At 46.2% G+C, this 21821-nt stretch overlaps 1 protein-coding gene across 1 annotated transcript in view; it reads left to right on the plus strand.

The window, feature by feature from the left end:
* CAPZB (capping protein (actin filament) muscle Z-line, beta) overlaps nucleotides 1-21821 on the plus strand; it is a 43916-nt gene that overhangs the window by 18935 nt on the left and 3160 nt on the right. Inside the window, exons 4-7 of the mRNA XM_010013683.1 lie at nucleotides 12072-12213; nucleotides 12726-12842; nucleotides 19638-19703; nucleotides 21504-21580. Coding sequence (XP_010011985.1) covers nucleotides 12072-12213; nucleotides 12726-12842; nucleotides 19638-19703; nucleotides 21504-21580 — 402 coding nt within the window. The remainder of the gene's footprint in view (nucleotides 1-12071; nucleotides 12214-12725; nucleotides 12843-19637; nucleotides 19704-21503; nucleotides 21581-21821) is intronic.

Here is a 21821-nt window from a genome sequence, read left to right on the forward strand (position 1 = left end):
CAGAGGGGGACGGGTAGGCAGCCACTGAGCTGCTGCTGGGAAGTGTATCCACTGTGATTCCATGATAGGAAACATGATCAAATTTGTCAGCTGATGCCAAAGGCAGTTGCTGAGGTGCTTTCCTGCCTCCCTTCCCCCTTTAAGATATTAATGGTGTCTTTGTCCTGAAAGGACCTGTGTTCTCTGTGATCTTGAGTAAGTTCAGTCTTAAACCATCTGCTTTTTCCATTCCCTCAAGACTGAACCCTCTCAAAATATCTATATATACTGCAGCAACTTTCACATCTTCAGTAAAATGACAGGAGCTAGCAAACTGAAATGCAGCAGGTGATGGGGAGTCATGTGCTGCTTCAGGGGCATCCTCGGATGCTTGTTTTAGGCCCTGCCTTGTTAAGGAGGTGTAAAGCGAAGGAATTAATAGAGTGTAAGATAAATGTAGATTAGGCAGTGTCTTTTTTAAAGCAGCAGTAGGAAGCTGTCTGGGTGACTTGCCCAGGGAAGCTGTGGCTGCCCTATCCCTGGCATCTCTTACTGGAGATGCCTAATGACCATGAAAAAGGAGAACAAATGTCATTGCTGCTTCGTGTTGCCCAAAACTGGAGATAAACCATGTCTCTAGCTCTAGTTCATCATGTTACTGGGCTATCACAGTGCTAACAAAAGCAGGTTGACAGGTACTTTTCTTGCTAGAGTCTCTGCTCTTTTTAAGATGTGGCTCGAGGTGAATGTAGCCTGTCCAAATGTGTGATCTTCACACTTGTGTTACGGTGTCCCATTTTTGCTGCTCTTCATCCATTATTTTCACAGATACCCACCTCCTCTTGTCAGTAACAGTTGTTTCTGGTATCTGAACTTACGGGAAGAAGGGAATTTTGCATGTGCTGTGGAGAGGTTTGCAGTTACCCCCCAGGTGCAGAGCAGACCAGGACCAACAGGTTCTTTAATACACTAAGATGAAACTGAGGATGTTTATGGAACCAGGGTTGTCTTTCTAAAGCCCTCTCTGATCAGATGAGAGTGAAGTCATGGCTGGATATGATAACTCCTTTAGGAAGGTTTCATTGCTGGAGGGAAAGCGTGGTGCAGGGTGCTCTCAGGCTTACATGAACCTGTCCAGCATGTGGTACAAGTAGTTGCAATATATCCTATGGAAGTAAAAAGCAAGATTAGATTCAATTTCATCTTTCAGGTGGCCAGTCCAAGCTTTATAGGCAAGACATTGTTAGAGGGAGGGATCCTCACAAAGACTTCATTCTGGAGTCATCAGCCAGAAATGATGGGGACGCTGTGGCTCGCGGTGTGCTCAGATGGGATAAGCACATCTGTCAGCATCCTGTGCTTTGGTGCATGTTCTGGTCTCAAAAATGTGTCAGAAAATGAGGAGAAGGGAGCCTGACATTGTGCTGAGTGGTGTGAAAATTGGGGCGTTCTTTGGAAGGAATTTGCAAAGCTAAAGAAATTAACCTGGCCATTGGAAGGGTTCCTCATGCTTGAAATTGGAAGTGATTTGTACTTCACCTACAACAGAGATTTGGATAGAAACATGCTTATTTGTTCTAGTAGTTGAACTCTAGTTTCCTTAATGAGACAACTGGATTTTATGTTTTGACAACAGAAGCTTAATTTTTACTTGGAGATTGGAGGGGGGGTCACAGCTTCCCTGACTGCTGCTTGCTGCTCGTGCCAGCGTTTCAGGTTGGGAATTACTGTTAACAATTACCCACATAACATCTGCTGAAGCCATCTGGGAGGCTGAAGGATAGGAAGGTTTTAGTGGGAACAAGATGGCAATTGCAGGGGGTTTAATTTCCATGAAATTACAAGTTTCTATAGAGCTAGAAACTAATACCATGTACCCACTGTGAAGGCAGAAGTAGGGCTGAGGCAGAAGCTCTTCCCTGTGAGGGTGCTGAGGCGCTGGCACAGGGTGCCCAGAGAAGCTGTGGCTGCCCCATCCCTGGCAGCACAGGGGTTTGGACCACCCTGCTCTAGTGGAAGGTGTCCCTGCCTGTGGCAGGGGTTGGGTCTAGAGGAGTTTTAAGGTCCCTTCAACACAAACCAGGCTGGGATTCTATGATTAAAGGTGTCACCAGTCTCCTGCTTTGGCAGCTTGTGGCACGGGGAAAGGAGCGCACGATGTGTCAGTTCCAGGACAGAGTTATCAGTGTCATTTCAGATTCCAGAGCCAGTGACAACAGAGGTTTTCCAGCATTGTGAAATACTTCAGGCTCATTTAAAAGCATTGCTGTATTAAGCAAAACAGTAAGTAGTGAGTTGGCAGCCTTCAGTACTGTGTATCTTGTGGAAATGATGGCTTCTGTTACATGAGAAGATTTATAATGGAGCCACCTTCCAGTAACAGTGTTCATCTTGTAGCCAGTGTGCAAAAAACCATTCTTCAATTGACCTTAATGGTGTCTGTTCACTCTGATGGGGTTCTGTCCAAGCACACTGCTCCTAGGTGACACCAAGCTGCTGGATACTTCACATCACAAAGTTCTCCTTAGAAACTGTGTCTTTGAGTGCTGTGCCTGTTGCACTGTTTGAGCTTGCACTGCAGACTAAGCGGATGAATATGATGCGGAGGGACAATCCTCAGGTCTGACACATCAGCTTCTCATACAGCAGTTCCTTAAGAGGCTGTTCTGTCCCCCCCCTACAGGGTAGAGAATGTTTTTGGGCTACCCCTCTAGCCACAGCTCTGCTGTGTTTTATGGTGGAGAGGTAGCAGTTCATACAAAACCAATGTGTAAGCAGTCATTGACAGGGAACACCAGGCCCCAGCGTGCTTGGATTTCCTGGGTTCTTAGATACTGTATTCCTAGAAGGAGGGTTTCTTCTGTGATTTCCAGAGCAGGTTGAGGCTGTGTTTCCAGCCTCACTGGGCTAAGCTGCTGGATTTGTGCTGTTGCAATCTAGCCAGGACAGACTGCAGAAGGATGATGTATGTCTTCAGACCTTGTCTGAGGTATTCAGACTTGTCCCTTGTCTTCACTCTGCTTGTTTCACTTCCTAGCTTTAAAATACATCTTACACGGGTCATTCCAAGAGAAAGATGTTTGCTTTCTGTGGAGAAATAAGTGCTACTGAGAACATGTGCTGCTGGGACTCTGCTCTCAGCATGTGGTCCAAGCTTCCTCTGTCTTATCTCCTGCTTTACCTTTACACACAGTAAGGGATCATAGCACACAAAGTTCATCTTGGGCATCTCCCAAGACTTCAGGTGGTTTCATTTTTCCCTTGTGGCAGTCCCATTCGGCCCACATACCATTCCTTGGTAGAGCTCTGTTTTAATCAGGTGTGGTGAGTATCCACCTACATCTAGTGAGTCATTGCATTTAGTTGCCATTTCCCAAGGGGCTGGCACCTGCTAGTGTGGGTGTTTGGAGGGAAACAGCCTGTTATGCATTTGCTAATGGATTGTTTCACACAAATTGGTCACATTTGCTCTTAAATCTTAGTTTTCTCCCCAGAAGCTTCTTGGCCTGCAGCACAGTGTGTGACTACAGTGGGAAAACAAGTAATATCATTTCAAACCATGAAAGCTTGAGAAGAACAACTGTGCTGAATGTTCAGTGCCTCTTACCAGGGCTGAGTTGTTCCTGTAAGTGCCTGTTCTAATGCAAACTCCATTTAAGTATCTCTAGAGTTGCCCACCTTTTCTTTCTGGAGGCACATTCATGTCTCTTTGGGTTAAAGAGGAATTATGCTATGTTTTCATCCCTCTGTTATAGCTGTTAAACAACAGCCATATTTCTTGGGCATCTCTTTACCCAAATGCATGTCACTTTCCCCCAAAACAACTGCTTAAGTTTGGTCTCCTGCTGCCAGCTTTAGCTCACACAGTGCCTGAAGCTAATGCCCTGCTCTGTTTCTGTTCAGTAGGTTATTATTCCCAGATGGAAGTCTAGGATCTTACACCCTTCACTTAGAGCCTTGCTTCTCCACGTCCAATATGGTGGAGATAATTCCTTCAAGCACATGGTTGTAATTGATTGCCCTTTGCTTGCCGTGTGTGTGCGAAGGACTGAAATCAAAGCATAATGAGGAACAGGGCAGCTGGGTAAATCTGTCTATTTGGGACTCTTGTTTTGGGTTGCAGATAATCAGTGCTTTAATGAAGTAATGGAATCGCCCTTTGTTGTCTGGAAGAGATCATTCCTGAAGTGATTAAATAGACCTCCCTGGGGAAGGATGCTGCTCGTCGGAGTATTCCTACAAACAAGATGAGTTTTGGCAACTTTGGACTGCTTTAGGAAGCGGGGACCATTCAGAAAGCTCTTCCTTACTTTGTTTCTTGTGTGAAGGTGGATTTATTGGTGCTTTTGAGTTTTATCAACTTTATTAAAAAGAAAAGAAAGATAATCCACTCAATTACTTTGCTCCTTAAAATGTTGTTATTGATCAGGGGTTTGAGTTCCCTTCAGAGTGAGCACTGAAGCCTTTTGAGCTTCTGCTTCTCTGTGTTTTGCTGTTGATCCATTTTCAATTTGTTATATTAGAGCTGTTATATTAGAGCTCTGGATAAGGAACTTGGTAGGAGCAGAAGGAGGTCTGGGAGAGGATCGACCTCTGGAATGTCTTCATTGTGTGTAATCCTTTTATTATTGAAGTTTGGGTTGGAATCCAGTGCAAACAGAGATAGGCACTCAAATCCTTGGTGGGGTTAGCAGTGCTGAGCGTGGCACCCCTGCCACCCAAGCAGTTGAAGTACCCTTTGCTGTGCAGACAGCACCTAAACTGAACTTCCACCACCTTTCTTCCTTCAGCTGCAGGACAGAAGGCTACAGAAATCCCCTGTATGCCTGTGCCTTTAGGAGTGTGTGGATTCAGGAGCCTTTTGCTAGGGAGCCTGGAGGGGCTGCTGGTCAGGTACAGTAGTGAAGTCCCAGTGTTAGCCTTCAGTTTGCATTTCTTTGCAAGGTTTGTGGCAATTGCTCCTTATCTGCTTGACCCAATTGATTGTGTGTGTGCAGCAGCATTGATTCCACCGAGTAAAAGGAGAGCACCAGATGTGTGATGAGTGTTTCACAGCCCCAGTGCTCGTGCCCATAGGTGTGCATGGGGGAGCTTTGGTTGCCTGCAGTGCAACTGCCAACTCCAAGTGATCAGGCAGCTGTGAGCTCTTTCTGTAAGCGTTCAGTCCGTGTTTAGATGTAAACCTCATTTGCCTAAACTAAAAACCCATGGAAAGCTTTGAAGTGATTTTATTGCCATTAGCTCACTGTTCCTCATTAATGGTTACTAGCCCTTTGTGAAGCCTTTCTCTTGGCCATGGTGGTTGCTGTGGTTTTCCACAGCAAGGGCCCAGCAGATTGGATCCAGATGCATTTGTTATGCATCCCAGCACTAAGGAAACCTGACTTTCCATCGCGCTGCTGGCTGGGCTGCTGCACAATAGGGTGTGACATCAGGATTATGTCATCTCTGAGATTCTTGCCTCCGGGTTAGGCTGATAAGTACAAGATGAAGTCTCCTAAGACAGACCTAAACTGCCAAGATGCTGCTTTAATGTTCTGGTGCTTTTAAAATCACAAGCATTATGTTTTCCCAGGGACATTGTTTAGATGTAAGAGTAAACAGAGCAGGGTTGAGGTCCCTTCCTTAACTTGCCTGTGGGCAGCTCAAAACTCAAACCAGAATCAATATTGAGCTTGCTGATATATATTACATGGATTAGAATAAACTTAGAAGAGGAGAAGGGAAAATGAAGCTTTGAAAACTTCAATTAGTTGCTTTTCTTCTGCTTTTTTCCTTGCTTTGGGTGCTTCTTTTTTGGAGCAGCTCAATCCAAACCACATTCTTATCTTCTGAATCGGAGATACTTGGAGGAGGAGGAGTTTTTCCCTTGGGTTCCCACGGTTCTCTGTGATTACATGGAACGTGAAGGCTGGAGAGGGAGAGCATTAGCAGGTCAGCACTGCTGATGCAGTGCTCTCCTTAAACACCGCTCCCCGAAGGGTTGAACTCCCCAGCAAGAAATTACTTACATGCTTCCAAAAGTGGAGAGAGGCTCAACTGTACCATGTCAGTTTGTTGTGATGTGGAATTTCTGATTACCTCTAAGAGCACATGCCTGTGCTTGCTCTCAATAGAAATTCACTTCATGTTCTCACAAATATAGTGTTTAATGATGGAAAACTGAAGACAGAGTAACTTCTTGTAGCCTATCTGGTATCTATATGGAGAAAGAAATACGTCACGTGCAGTCTGTAGTCTGCACAGACTCTGGCAAACTTCATCCATGACACACAGGAGTTCTGCTGCTGCCTTTTCCCCTCCTACCCAGAGCTGAATTTGAACTGGCAGGTCCAAAACGTGCCACTCTGTTGGTGGATGAAGCAGAGGTCGGGCCACTGGATGGCTACGGGTGAAAGACTGGGAAGCACTCGGTGCTTCCTGGTAGTTAATGAACCAGTAACATATTGGGGCATGTTACAAAGTGACCCATTGTCCTGCTTATTAGGTGGTTAATGGAACTGTTTCCAGGTGACTTCTCAAAAGGGATTGGGTCATTAGTTTCCATCTGCCAAGAGCAATTGGCTGGTAAGGAAAATGTGAGCAATACATTTAGAATTGTTTCTTCAAAATGAAAAGTCCTGGAAAGCACAAAATGGGAGGTTCTGGGAGATTTTTAACCTTCAGGATCCCATTGTTTGGATACTGTTTTCCTTCCTTGCAGAGTTCTTGCACTTCACAGATCTGCTTCGCTGTTTGAGTCATCCCACCGTGGTCCAGATGTGTGTTTTTAAGTACAACTGGCACTGAAGTTACACATACCTAACCACATCGGTATGTTTGCTCCAGGGAGCTCTGCACCTGTGTGTGCTGGAAAGAATGTGTGTAAAATACCTGTACAGAGTCCACAAGCATACTCCAGGCTGTGTTCATAGAGCGTGGTGGAACAGCCCTGCTCTGTACACACAAACATTTTACCTTCCTCAGCTGAAGTATGGAGGGGACGTGCTGAAAGTGTTACACAGCTGCACGCCTGGGACCAGAGGTGGGGGGAGAGAGGAACTGTAAATCATCTGTGCTCATGCCAGTGGGAGAAGTGTTACATCCTGGGGAGTTCCTGGTCCCAACCTGTCCTTTTCATTAAAGAACAGGCTCCTGAGCCTCATTGCTAGAAAGCTGGATGGAGGACACAGGCAACAAAATTCCTTAGTGACAACTCTGATCTCTTCATGCTGTCTGTCCTGAAGACTTCTCCTCCTCCCCTCACTTGAGCTATGAGTTGCAGGTGATTGGAATGAATACCTTAGTGATGGTTTAGGTTTGGTGGAGGGGGGGGATGCTGAAACTTGCCACTTTCCTTCATGCTTCTGTTGCTGTTTCTGTGCTGGCTTGGAATGACAGGGGAAGGACTGGGTGAAAATCGTGCCAAGTCACTTGCTGTTATAGTCAACTGCTTTAATAGCAGTTGAAGTGGCTGCTGCCTCACCTAGGTAATGTTTTGGGGTTGCTGTTAGACACCAGCTTCTCACATTGTGACTTTCCTCGTTGTCACACTTGTAAAAACATTTGTAGCTGCATGCTCAATATTTTCCTTTGGGGTAGGTTGTTTAAATGGCAGGTTTCTTGGAAGTCTGTTGATCTAAATAGATGGAGACATTTGCCTTTGCTCAGTTTCTGTAGCTGGAAGGAACAGCGAGGCAACCTTTTGGGAAAATAAAAAAGCAAATCTATTTTGCTGCTTTAAATGAGCCAGTTTGAAACACTGTGCAGCTCCTTTGAAGGTTTGCATAGCCTGAGCTTCCAGGTCCTGGTGCTTTGGCTTCAGGGCTTTGTGGCTTAGTGCTTGTGAGCCTTAAGCCAGCGCCACCGGGTGGGTTTTTGTCTCTGGCTCTCAGTTTCCTGACTGGAAAATCCAGATGTGTTTTTATGGATGAGTGATTTGGTTCTGAAGTGTAATTGAAAGGCAGAGCTCTTGTTTTTACTGCGGTGGGGTGGAAACTCATTTTCTCAGTATAGGGTCCAGCATTTGTTTGCAAAGCTTGTGAGAAGCAGAATGCTATCAGGAAAGTGCCTTTTCTGATATGTCCTTTAGTGCTAAACAAAGTGATTAATATGTCCTCCTTTCCTGAGGTCTGTGCTGGAAGATGGGGGATTTCCTCCCCTGTCACATCCCTCTTGAAGCTATGGCTTTGTTCTGGCCACAGCCTCTCTATTTCATGGCTACAGCTGGAGTTCCTGGAAGAAGTTTCCATCCTGGGTCTCCACCCGCTTCAACTTCAAACACTTCATAAAGCTTTGGATCACTCTTAGCTTAAATATTTTCTTTTATTCCTGCATTTGTAAAGTAGGTCAGGTTAAAGTGTGACATTTTTTTGTATAGAACAGCTTTTTCCAGGGGTTCTGTGGTTGGTGAGTAACGGATATGGAGCTGCAGTGTTTGATCATGACAGCCTGACTCGAATTGGTTCTGAGGGAAAAGCCATGCTCAATTGTGTGAAGAGAAGGAATGGTTCCGTTGGGCCTTATTCCTTGTTGTCATCTTCCTGGGCAGCTGTATAGGAAAGTAGTTTTGCTGGAGGTGGAAGAACACTGGTTGTCCTCAGAAAGGACAGGGACAGCATTTGGTCATTTAAGGTCCCTTCCAACCCAACCCATTCTAGGATTCATTTGGCAAAGCTTTAGCTGTTGATAAAGGGACACAACAACTCCAAGTCTGTGCTTTTTCTCATTGTTTTAGAGCAGTCTTTTGTCTCTAGGTAAACCCAGGGTACAACCTGGAGAGATCCGTGTCCTTAAGCACAAGAGGAGCAATGGCTTTGCTTTGAATTGCTGTCCTTGGAAAAGGGTTTATCTTTTGGAGATGTTTTTGAGGTGCCCCAATACGAATTCCTCCTTCGGACGTTTTTGTACATCTCAGAAGCATCTGCTCGTTGTGTCGTGCTGAGCCTTGGGTGCTTTGGGAGAGAACTTCTTCAGAAGACAGACTGCCTTTGGGGTTTTCTTCATTCCATGACTGCACTGTGCAGGAGGAGAACATGCCACAAGCACGGGCATCCAGAACAGGCCATCAAAGCAGGTTTCTGTTCAACCCAGGAGCTAGGTGGTGCTTCAGAGGGTTTTGCTGCCACTGCTGCATGTAACTTTGCGCCTGTGCTCTGCTTTGCCCACCCATTTCTTTACCAGAGAAGATCATGCCTTTCAGGAAGCTTTTCCAAGCTGGTTACCTCTCCTGCTTGGATTTTACCAAGTGCTGCTTTTTCATCTGTGCTGAAGGGCTTTCTTGGAGGTAGTCCAGTCTTCCTGCAGCAAATCCAGGCTCATGAATGTACATTTGAACTCCTGCAGTCTGTCATCCAGTTCTCTGTTACGAAGCAGCCAGTTAACACGTAGCACTTCTTTATTTTTCCTGAAGAAAACAGGTTTCAGGGAATGTTGTCCTCTCCAAACGTGCCTTTCCTGGGCTTGGATCATCTTCATAAATCCCCCTGCAGAGCATTTTAGTGTGAGGAAAGGTGCAATCTCATGGAGTGGTCAGTGACATATATTTTCCCCCCGTGGAGGAGTGGCATTATAATGCTGAAGCGCAGAGGAGGCCTTGGCCTTGGATTCATACTGGTTCAGTCACTGGCATTGTTGTTGGAGTCTCAGGATCCTGGATCTGCCCATGGCAAGGCAACTTTGTTGAAATAGCATGTTGGTATTTAAAACAATATTAATACTACATTTAATTCATTAAATACACAAAGGCAAGTTAAAGCGTTTCCATGTGTGCGCTGTTGGTTCTGGCGGGAGGTTCTGCAGATGGTTTTATGTGGTTTCAGACAACATTTTAGCACATTCTTAAAATACCCACAAAAGCCTTTATGTAAAATCTCATAAAGGTGAAGCACATAAAAATGATTTTTTTTCCCTGTTTCATGTCATTAGGATCAAAGTACAGTAGGTAAGAAGAAATTTCCAAAAGCCTTGTTTTGGTCCCTCTCTTAATGAATGTTTCATGCTCACAACAAGCTCATAAAGTGGCTAATGGGGAAACTGTCTGTGCACACAGTCACATTCTCAGTGCCTGACAGGTCATTTTCAGTGAATTCACTACATTCGAATATTTTCTTAAGCAAACTGGGTCTAGAAATGGACAAAGAGTTTTAGCTCCCTGCCCTTCGATCCACGCTGCCCTTCTGGCAAAGGGAGGGTCACTTCGTCTGGAGCTGAGGTTTGCTGCAGGACTGAAATTCCCATTAACTACATTAACCAAAATCCATTTGTGAACTCCCCTGGGGATATAAAAAGGGTGTTTCTTGGTTTGTTAGGTTTAAATTGCCTGCTGGAAGTCTGGCTTTAGCATGCCTGTGGAGCAAAGGGGGTTCCTTTTTTAATGGTGTGTTATCAGTGACTTGACTAATGTCATAGGACAGTGTATGTTGGGTACTTAAATGCTCAGACTAAGCCTGGTGATGAGTAGCAGTAGTCACCTATTACAAATAAGATGATGTGGTGAGTTGTATGAAGTCGTGTTCCCCTCCTGGCATCAGCACTGGGTTTGATACAGGCTTGGATGCAGGCATTTAAAAAGAATTGGGGCTCTTTTGGTCATTCTCTCTGTGCAGAGAATGTATTGAAAGTCACCTGTGGTGTTCACATCAGCTTCCCAATATCTTTTCTCCTGGCTTGTAGAAGGGATGGGTTAGTGTTCTGGAATCCACAACACTTCATAAAGTCCAAAGTGCACAGTAAATCACACCTTAAGTGCCACTGACAACCATGAGGCTTGTGTTTGGAAAGGAGGGGAGTGTGACGGTGCGAGGGTTCAACAAGTTCTTGACGTTGGCAGTGAGGGGTACTTCACTTTCTTGCAGAAGAGGAGAAACATGCAGATCTATGGGATCATCTTGCTCATCAGTAAGATGCAGGACCATAGAGTGATTTAATCTGTGAGACTCAGGGAACTGTCAGTCGTGGCAGCTCCTCATGTCTTTGGATGGGGAGCTTTTGCTGTCCTCCAGACCAGGAATTCTCCGGTGTCCTGTGGGCCTTCCATGCAGAACAGCAGCAAGTGCTCAGAGCAGAAATGCCTGACTACTCAAATCTTGTATCATTCATCTTCTGGCTCAGCTGAAGCTGCCCCTCCTCCTTCCCTTGGCCCTTTGCAGGAGATGGTGGTTCTGTGCAGTCTGAGTTCATTGCTGAGATCCAGGAGTTGTGTGCCATGAAGGAGTATTCCCTGCTCAATACTCCCTGTGACTGTTTGGTAACTTGAGAGTAGAAACAGTAACGTGCTGTGGGTTACAGGTTTGGTTTTCTAGGAGCCAAAATTGCTTCTTGTGCATCTTTCTTCCTACGGTGTTGGGTTATTTACTGTCATTTCAGAGTGCATCTTCCATCTGGCACATCAGGAGCCTCGTACCAGTGTTGCGAAAGAGAAGTGGGGCTCTGCAGATATCATTGCACTGCTAGTTTTCTAAGAGAGTGCTTTTTGCTAACAGAAACCTGAGCTTTAGGTAGTCCAGCTTCTTTTCTGTTGTGTCTAAAGCTGGAATAACATGTGAAGCTCCACAGCATCCCTTCGTTTCGAAGAACCTTGGGTTCAGTTCAACTCTATTTGCAATAAATCAGTAACTCAGCTTCACACAAACTTGTGAGGCAGCAGCACAAAGCTACTTGCTCCCTTTTGTCTTAATTAGCAGACTTTGTTGTAAAGAACTTCCAGACTTTCCCAATAGAGAGAGAAAATGGGGGGGGAGGAAGGCCCAAACTGTAAAATAAAGCCTTACTCTCGGCCTACTTTGTAGTTGTGCTTTTACCAGCTGTTGTAGTTAATTGGAATCAGAGGAATCGTTTGCTCAAGTACTGTAGGAATCTGTAACTAGCTCTGTTTCTCACTAGGCTTTTATCCTCCTTTACAGAAATGTTTTTGTAATGCAAGTCTCTGTATTATAAAATGATTCCAACTGCTGTGTTTGTAGGTGTATAACTACTGAGGGGGTGCTGGCTTAAAAGAAGGAAAACTCTTTACTAGGATATAGACATTCTGCTTATTTAAGATGATTATTGATCTCTGACTCTGGCTGGGGTCCTGCTTACTTCTAACATGCATATTGCATTGCATTCTGCAGGTATTTCGAAGGTGGAGTCTCCTCTGTCTACCTCTGGGATCTGGATCATGGCTTTGCCGGGGTGATCCTCATTAAGAAAGCTGGAGATGGATCAAAGAAGATTAAGGGATGCTGGGATTCCATCCACGTGGTGGAGGTTCAGGTACAGCCTCTGGGGTAGCTGCTACCTGGAAGTGCAAACAAACCCCAGTTAACTCCAGCCCGTTGAGAAGCACAGGTGTTCTGCTGAACAATGCACTATTGTCTGAGGGGCTGTGACTGCTTTCCCCTGTTAATTTCTGGGTATTCCCTGGAGCAATTTGGATAGAGATAAGTCAGGGCTATAATCAGAAAGAATCCCAGAAGAATTGGAAGTACGTTACTTTCTGTGCTTGTGAGCCTGAGATTGTAGATATTTTTTTAACCTAAAGGTCTACAGATAAATATCACTAATGAGGTAATAAAGCCAAGGTGATGGGAGGTGAAATTGCTCCAACTTTGAGATTTGCTTTGGAAAATTAGGGGAACGTGCACGCTTATTTCTAGGAAACAAACTGTGCTGTGTGGGTGAGGTTGCACATACCTGTCCTGGTGCTTGTGGGCTCTGCAGGGCCAGCCACCGTTTAGCTTTGGGAGGGATTTTAACCTTTTGTCTCTGTCCCTTTGGTTATCCAGGAGAAATCCAGTGGTCGTACTGCTCATTACAAGCTGACCTCCACAGTGATGCTGTGGCTGCAGACTAATAAAACTGGTTCTGGTACCATGAACCTCGGAGGGAGCCTCACCAGACAGGTATGTTTGTACGTTGGCATGAGTGGATGCTGCAGGCCCCAAGGCTGCAGACCCCAGGCATGCCTTTCCTTATTTATACACCCAGTAGCCCCAGTCAGGCACAAAGAGTTGCTTTTGTGAGGTGTTGTATAAACATCTCTTCTCCTGCTGTGTGTGCAGCCCAGTGAAACAGCTAATGCATAAGTGTGTGATTACCAGGAAGCCCCTTGAACTTTGCTCGGTGGCAGAGTCGCTTTCAGTAGAGATCATTCAGGAGGAGTTCAGGCTTGCTTTTAAGTCTTCATTTGTCCTTTGGTATTCCTAAATGTTTATACTTTGATATGCATTACCCAGGCAGTTTTATTTGTAAGATTTGACCACTTTCTTACTGGAAGATTCCAATAGGATTATAAAAATACAAGATGACCTCTTCTGTTACGTCTCTCTTTGAAAAGCCATCAACAAACCTCTAATTTGCATTGGCTGTAGGATTCTCCTGTTCTTCAGGACATCAGTTATCTGTTAGTATCCTCGTTTAGTATTTTCTTCCTGCAATACCAAGACACTGATTTATAAAATCTCTTGAAGAAGAAGTTGGGGTTGTGCATGTGCTACTTTGGCTTCCTCTTGAGAGCCCTGGTCTTGGCAGGGAAGGTACCAGGCTGATGACTGCTCAGGCAGTGCTGCTGGCTCTGGCAGGCAGGATCTGCTGGGCTTGACCTCCCTGGGTGAAGGTGCTTCTGCCCCAGCCACCTGCCAGAGGTGGCCATCAACCTGCTTCATGCTGCTGATGCACTGTGGTTACTTAAGATGTGGGCTGTGGAAATCAGTGGCTCGAGCAGGATAATGAACTCTGGAGGACAGAAGGCATATTGTATGGTCAGGAATGACTGGAGAGACTGGCAGTAGGTAAAACTCCTTTGTGAGACCTCCCAGGGCAGGGTGTTGCTCTCGATACCAAGGACAATGCAGACTCTGTTAAACACTTCATGTTCTTGTACAGGTTGGGCTGGGAGGAGGGAGGAAGGCTCTGTGATTGCAGAGAGGAACCAGGATTGTGGCAGTATTGCAGCTGCAGCAGCTTGCCCTAGACCTGGGTGATTTTTCTTTCCATGTGGTTGATTTCCAGAAGAAGCTGATGGAAAAGCAGGCAGGGATGAGGCATGTGGAGACAGTTCTGAGCATTGCAAAGCTTTGCAGTAATTGCAGCCGAGTTGTGGTGACCCGAACAAATACTCAGTCACAGGCCTTCCTAATGCTTGAAATCATAGCTGTGAAGTGGAGGCCAAGGGCTTGACTCTGGCCATGGCCTTATGGTGCACGAGAGCTGAGCCAAGGAAAACAGGAGTCTGTTGAGAATGGGTGTCCTCAGTACACCTTGGCCTGGACTGCTTTAGGCCTCGTTTAGTTTGACTTTCGCTCTCTAAGCTTCAGCAGGGAGATTCATGCTTCTGTCATCGTTTGAACAGCAGAGCATTTCATTCATATGTGATGTATTAAAGCAGGGGCCTGCTTCCAATGTAAGTATCCATAAAAAAGCCACTGGGGTAATGATGCACTGCTTCTACACAAACAATGGAAACTTGAGTTTCAGAGTGCAGCTTTGGGCTGGAGGTTTTCTGTCTGTGGATGTCATAGAAGGCTTAATGGGACAGAATCCACAGCAGAGAAGGAAAACCTTCGTGCTGCCTTGAGCTGTGCTATGTCCTGAGCCATTTATTTAGCTGTAGCTGGACTGAACTCCTGAGTTCAGGGCTTTTACTTTGCTGTAAATCCAGTTTGCTATATCACCTAAGGACAGCAGGGCTTGTTTTTTACTTTCTGGTAGGCTTTCTGTACAGTCTGCAGCAAACTCAGGCACTAAAGGTAGGTTTTAGTTATCTCTTGATTGCTATGGTACAGTTTTACCTCGATGACACCAGTAATCTGATCTCCTAACCATGATTTTGTCCATGGTAAATTGTACATGGTTTTGGTCAACTCAGCATTTAAGCTGCTTGACTGCCTTTGATCCTACAACGTGAATAGCAGATGTCCTTGTGTTTTTGAAGTGTTCACAAGCTTTGTAATATCCTGGCTTATAAACTGATGCCAGAGAGGACCTTTGAGTGCTTTGAAAGGGAAGCCTGTTGAGAGCCATAACTTTGAAACCAGTTTTGCCTCGTAGCTGCAAATCGGGCACTTCTGGAGTGATGAACTTGGTGGCTGGGAGCAGGCGCAAAGGACCAGCTCATGGAATGCTTCCTAATTCCCCACCTCTGGCAGCCACGAAGAGCTGGGCCTGGCTCACACTGAAATGCTGTGGGAAGCATTTGCAGCTTCAGATGGAAACGCTTGCTCAGTAATTCCCCTTCCTAATGTCTGCAGATTACACCTGGCACAAGTAAGCGAGATCTGTGCGTGGACAGCGTGGTAGAGCTCAACTGGGAGCTAGAAGTTAGGGAACAGTGATTTCTAGACTCTGCTGTCATTTCCCTCTGGTGAAATACCATTGTCCTGCATCAGACCCAAACACAGAGGGGGTTTTGTTGCCTCTGTCAAGAGTATTTGGGAAAACTTGGGCTTTGCATTTCTTGAATATCCCCAGACTCTTGTTCCTACGAGGCTCCACTGAGGCCGTTCCTCAGTGCTGCACCGAATGTCTAAGAGCGATTCTTTCCTCTCTTCAGTACACGAGGTATTTGAGTGTTCTTACACCTTGATTGTGGCCATGTGATGTTATGTTCTGAGTAGATACTACTTGGAGGTCATGTCCCTAGACTACGTCTACTCTAATGTCACTGAGAAGTGACACATCTCTTCCAGTTCATCAAAGTACTACTTTTCAGTGGGGTTCCCATGCAGTTTTTCATGTGCTACTATAGGAGTTGTCTCTGCCTTTGTTTATAGGGGGAAAGTAGCATTTTATGTTTGTAAGTGGACAGAAGTAAAGAGGGAGAACCACAGTAGATGGAGGAGTTGGAAACCTCCTTTATGTAACTTTGATTTACTTTACCTGAGGGCTTTGGAATTGGGAAAGGGAAGGAGCAGAGTGTTACACACCTTCTGCCTCAGTGAGGGGCCACGGGTAGAAGTGCTGTATGTCTGAGGGGAAAGGACAGGACCTGCTCCCTTCTATTAGCCACAAAGGGAGAAGTGCTTGCAGGGAAATGAGGAATGGCAGCAGCCTTTCAGTTACCTTGCACATGCTGCAGTGACTGCAGGTAACTGCCCTGCCTCCTGATTCAAGCCAGATGCTTGGCAGATGGTTTTCTCCCTGACAGACATTAGGGTCCCATCCTCTCTGTGTACACTGGAATCACTTGTGTCGCTCTGCATTGCTTTGGCTTGGTTTTGAGGTTCTTAGGCTGCACTTTAAGGTAAGAGCAGCTGGATGATCCAGTTTCATTTCACGCAAAGTAGATGTAACATTCCCATTTTCTGGCAAATACTCCAAACTGCACTTTGTGGGACAGGTTTCTGCAGCCCCCTCCTCAAAAGCAAGACTTAGCAGGTGCCTTTCGGAGGCCTCGTTGCGCACAAAGAACCTCTGTGTGTTTCCTGCACCACCGTGACCATTGTGAGGAAGTTCAAGTTTGCTGAGAACGAAGTTTACTCCAAACCTCTCGTGTATTTACCTCCGGAGGTGTGGAAAGGGGAGGGCATAAGGCTGGGGGGGAAGTGAAGCCTGGGCTTTCACATGAACCCAGCACAGATGGGTGTTGATTTTCATACTTGAAACGCTCTCTAGCGAAGGTGGAACATGCTGCAGGGCTGGATGAAGGCTGCTCTGCTGCAGACCGAGCTCTCCCTGCACTCAAGGAGATGTGCCCTGTGGTCTGTTACTGCTCCATAAAACACCAGCAGAGACATTCTGCCATTTATCATAATAGGTGACTCCTCTGAGGCTTGTGCTCTGCAATTAGGAGAGCCATATATTTTCATCAAGTTGAGCTTTCATGTTAGGCCTGTGCCACTGACTTCCAGATGTTAGAATGTTAAGTGAGTTGGGGAGTGTTTTCCTACCGGAGGGATCTTCCAGTTGTAGCTTTTGCAATCCTTAAGCTCTCTCTCAGTGGTTGTCCAGGTTCCTATCTCTTTCACTGCTAACTGAGCAGTATTTTGGGGTGCAGAGGATAGCAGGGATGAACTGAACAGTAATTGTCCAGGGAATTACTTCTGCCTCACATGAACATCTGGATTTTACATCCATGCAATCAGTTCTGTATTGGCTGGTTTAGAAAAAGAGAGAGTAGAGCTGAGCCTTTGCAGCCTTTGTGGCATCCAAAGCTGATGTTGCATCCTCAGATTTCCTCATGTTTTTGATGGGACAGTTTGGTAAAGGATGTGGGATCACTTTGGTTACACCAAATAGAGTAAATAGCCATGACAGGGTGAGGTAAGTTCTCAGCTGATTTCTACAAAGCTGCGAGCTCTGTGGAGCTCACAACCTGCATTTATCTTGTTACAATTTGAAGTAAAGAGTGGGAGAGGCACGGCCAGATTTTGCCTTGCTGATATCCAAATAATTCCACATATTTTCCACCTGGAGACTCGAGTCTGCCCTGCTGCCTGTGGCTTGGGAGCCTTTGGCTCGCTCTGTTTATGGTTCATTAAAGAGATTCCATGTTGCTCCGTGGCCAGAACAGCTGTGGATATTGTCAGTGCTTCAGAGCAAAATGGTGGATGAGTTCCCTTCTTATCTTTCTAGTATTTTTAGATGCTTTTACGATGAACCAAAGTGTTTTCTCCAGCTGAACTTTCTCTTTCGTACTAACTCTTCTCCAAAAAACATCTACGGAAAGCCCAAAGAGCTGCTATATTGCATGCAGGAAACACCCAGAGTGACCAGCCAGCCATGGGGAGCTTCATCTTCCCTGCAGAGTGAGCTTCTCTCGGATGAGGCTTGCAGCAGATGGCTGGGAAGTGAGGCGAGGAAGCCAAGCTGTGTATCCGATCGGGAGAGGAGCGCCTGAGCCGTGCGCGTGGGACTTGGCTCCTTAGTGTCCGCGTCTTGGCTGAGCTCAGCAGCAGATGGGCAGTGACAGTGGGAAGATGGGCTGCTTGTTAGCATCAACTTCCAGAGTGGAATTTCCCCCTAAAGCAAGTTACCCCCTTTCTTTAAGCAGCTATAGTCATTCTGCTTAGGTCCGGGTACAGAAGGAGCCTTTAAAGCCCCCCATCTACTGCTGTTTGTATAACACGGCTGCTTCCTGACTCCAGACTCCATTAAAACAGCCTCTTGGAACATCTGGGCTCCTCCAGCACATAAAAATGTTTTCCTTCTGGCAGCAGTTTTTATGGAGATGTAATAATAGATGTTTTGCAAGAAGATCAAATCATTCTATTTTCAGATTCTGCTTCTCACCATTGAGCTCAGCCTGTCCAGGTGTGGAGGACACTCAGGAGGGAGCCTGTGGAAGTAAATGAGCCCCTGCTCCAGCTGTGGTCCATTTGCTGATACCGCCATCCTCACCACAGCATGGACGTGTGTGTGTAGCTCTGAGTTCTGCTCTCCAGGCAGAGTGTCTCCATGACATGTAACAAGCTGACTGCAGTCTAAGGGAGAAATTAAACGTCCTTGTTCTCTTTCTTCACCCCCCCCTTCTAGGTTATCTTTTGCCTTGAGGGTTCCAACTAAATTACATGCTTCCCCAAGCCTGTTAGAGACTTGGCTTATTAGAAGAAACCTGTAGCTGGCTCAGATTTTTCAGCTTTACCCTGAGGGAAGGATATGAACAGATGGATAAGGGAATTCAGTGGGATTAGTAAAACCCTTTGAAGACTGTTCTTCCCACTACATTTTTCTCCTGGTTTTGTTTTTGTGCCATCTCAGCACATTTTGTATCAGTTGAGGTTCCTGGGACTGGTGTTTGTTGTTCAGCAGCTTGTCCATGTCTAGCCAGAATGAACTGGGGAAGGCAGCCTTTTCCCTAGCACAGGTCATGGATTTTCAGCCCAGGCCATGAGGAATGTTTTATGGGGCAAAGTGTGATAGAAATGAAGCAAATGCTGCATTCTGCAGAACCAGCTCCCAGGTTTTGATCTTAGGGATAAGACCTGACCCAGTTCAGGTCCCTGTCTCGGTTCAGCCACACCACCAAGAGCATGGTATCATTATATACACTTACATGATCCAACTCTGTTGCTTCCTTCCCCCTCATAGCTAGATGCTGGTTCAGCTTTTTGGTCTGAAAGAACTACAAACCATCACATTTCTCTTTCCATATTATTGCAGCAGTTGAAATCAGCAGCAGTGTGGCAGGGAGTGGAGGGGTTTGTGTTCTCTGCACCTTCCTTCTCCACTGGCACGTAAATAATGTCTAAGGTGTCTTTTGCCAGGAGATGCTGAGAATGGAGAATGTCCCCTCCGTGCGGGGGGAAGTAGTGTTTGAGGCAAAGATGAAGAGAAGCAGCTGGTTTTGTAGGGATAGTTCACATCTGTTACACTGCCTGCACCATCCTCGTGTGTGTCTCATCACCAGCAACCTTGTTTTCATATCCACATGCTGTGCTGCTGCATGTTCCATGTTCACTATCACACATCTCCTGCAGCCTCTTGGTAGGTAGGGGCTGGCAGTGTTGTAGGGCCTGTCTGCATGAGGGATTTGCAGCAGGGATTAGTTGATTCCTGGATTTTATTACACTACATTTCTGTTATCAACATGTGGAGTGCTGGGAAACTCTCAGTCGGTTTCTAGTCTGTTTGCACAGAAAGAGGAGTTCCTCCAGGATTTGAGACGCTCTTGTTCCATCCCTTCTCTTGGTAAGGAAAGCTGTCGTGCACCTACTGCCAGATTTCCATGTTCTCAATGGCTCCGTGTCCTTCCTTTCTAGATGGAGAAAGATGAGACTGTGAGTGACTCCTCTCCACACATAGCCAATATCGGACGCTTGGTAGAGGTAAGTGCTGTGAAGCCACTTCAGCTCGAGCCTGCTGCAGGTTCTCTTGCCTGTGTTTGATCCTAACACAGAACCGTAGAATGGTTTGTGTTGAAGGGACCTTAAAGCTCCTCCAGTCCCAACCTCTGCCACGGGCAGGGACACCTTCCACTAGAGCAGGTTGCTCCAAGCCCCTGTGTCCAACCTGGCCTTGAACACTGCCAGGGATGGGGCAGCCACAGCTTCTCTGGGCACCCTGTGCCAGCGCCTCAGCACCCTCACAGGGAAGAGCTTCTGCCCAAGAGCTCATCTCAATCCCCTCTCTGGCAGGTTAAAGCCATTCCCCTTGGCCTGTCCTTACTTGCTCTCTTACAAGTCCATCTCCAGGTTCTGTCCCTTAGAATTGTGTTGCCTTTGTCTTTACAAACAAGTTATTTATTTCTGTTGTATCAAGTCCAATGGTGTGGATGTTGCTCAGTGTTTGAGGGATCAGTATTTCTCCTATCAGGGCTTCCAACCATTTGTAGATACAAAAGCACTGCTCAGCACTTTGTCCCCTGCTCATTAAAGCTGTAACTTCCCACTAGGTGCAGTAGTAAGAGTTAACAGTTTCCAACCCCTGTGTTTGCTTCTACAATTGCTTTTGGGTGGCATTATTTCAAGTCAGGTTTTGTTACACAGACCCATCCCTTTCCCTGAAGGTTCAGAGTGTATCGAGTGCTTATTAAATCCACTGGAATGGGCTTTAGTACTTGATTTTATGGCTGTTGTCAGTTGTGGATGCTCAGATGATGAGTGAAGGTGCCACCTCCCCAGAAGGGCTTTGCTACAACACGGTTTTGCTGTCTCGTTGCACTGTCCTGTATGGTGGTGGTGGTGATTTCCTTCATCTTTGTGGCCTCTTTCACAAGAAAGGAGGAAATTCTCAACTCAAATAGACTCCACTGGATTTTCAGAAGGAACTAGGAAGTGGAAGGGGGGCAGGAACTTCTTTGTCAATCCCTTTTCCAAGTTTTTGGCTTGAATGAAAGTGACTTAATGAAAAACTGCTGCTTATTTACAGGATCTTTCCCAAAACTGTTTGCCATGGCATGAAACAACTGACCTGGTGGTTGTGCTGAATGACTGAGTGGGACTGGCCACTTCAAGGTGTTCAGTGCCAGGAAATTACAGAGTAAGGTTGGGGTGAAATCCGTTCTCTGCAGCTCAGTGCAGATAAGTGATAGCTGGACGGCAGCTGCCCTCTTGTGGTGCGAAGAGTGTGTTGTATCCTGGAGTAATGGCTGGGAGGAGCAGGCAGGACCAGAGCCGAGCCTTTACTCCTTTGGTGAGAGCAGAGAGAGAGGCTTGTACTGCCCTGAGAGAGTTTAAATAGTAGGAATACACTGGACTGAAGTGGCAAATGTGTAAAGCAGCTCCAGTGCCTAAAGGGGCTCCAGGAAACCTGGAGAGGAGCTTTGGACAAGGGATGTAGGGACAGGCCAAGGGGAATGGCTTTAACCTGCCAGAGGGGAGACTGAGATGAGCTATGAGGGTGGTGGGACACTGGAAGGGTTGAAGGGAGAAGCTGGGGCTGCCCCATCCCTGGCAGTGTTCAAGGCCAGGTTGGAAACAGGGGCTTGGAGCAACCTGCTTTAGTGGAAGGTGTCCCTGCCCGTGGCAGGGGATTGGAACTGGGTGAACTTAAGGTCCTTTCTAACCCAAACCAGGCTGGGATTCCAAGATGAAGTGTTGTACCTCAAGATGAACACACACAATGCACAGCAGAGTGTGAGTGAGAACAACTGACCTCACCAAACATCTGGGTTCTTCCTTTTCTAGGAGATGGAAAACAAAATCAGAAGTACACTGAATGAGATTTATTTTGGAAAAACAAAGGACATCGTGAATGGGCTGAGGTAAGGGGCTTCCTGCTGCCCACTGAACCCTCTGCTGCCCACAGGGCCCATGGCACTGCCCTGCCAAGCACTGATCTGCTTTTGCTCACTGGAGCTCCCCTTCCCTCCCCAGCCTTGTCATGTCCCTCGTTGTCCATCTCCCTGTGCTCTGGAAGCATGATTTGTTGTGTGGAGTTTATAGACACTTCTACCTTGTAACTGCAGGTGTGAAGTGATGTTTTAATCCTTTGTTCCCTCAGCA

Source organism: Nestor notabilis, unplaced genomic scaffold (genome assembly GCF_000696875.1).
Source record: "Nestor notabilis isolate BGI_N333 unplaced genomic scaffold, ASM69687v1 scaffold2404, whole genome shotgun sequence".
In the NCBI taxonomy this organism is placed as follows: Eukaryota; Metazoa; Chordata; class Aves; order Psittaciformes; family Psittacidae; genus Nestor; species Nestor notabilis.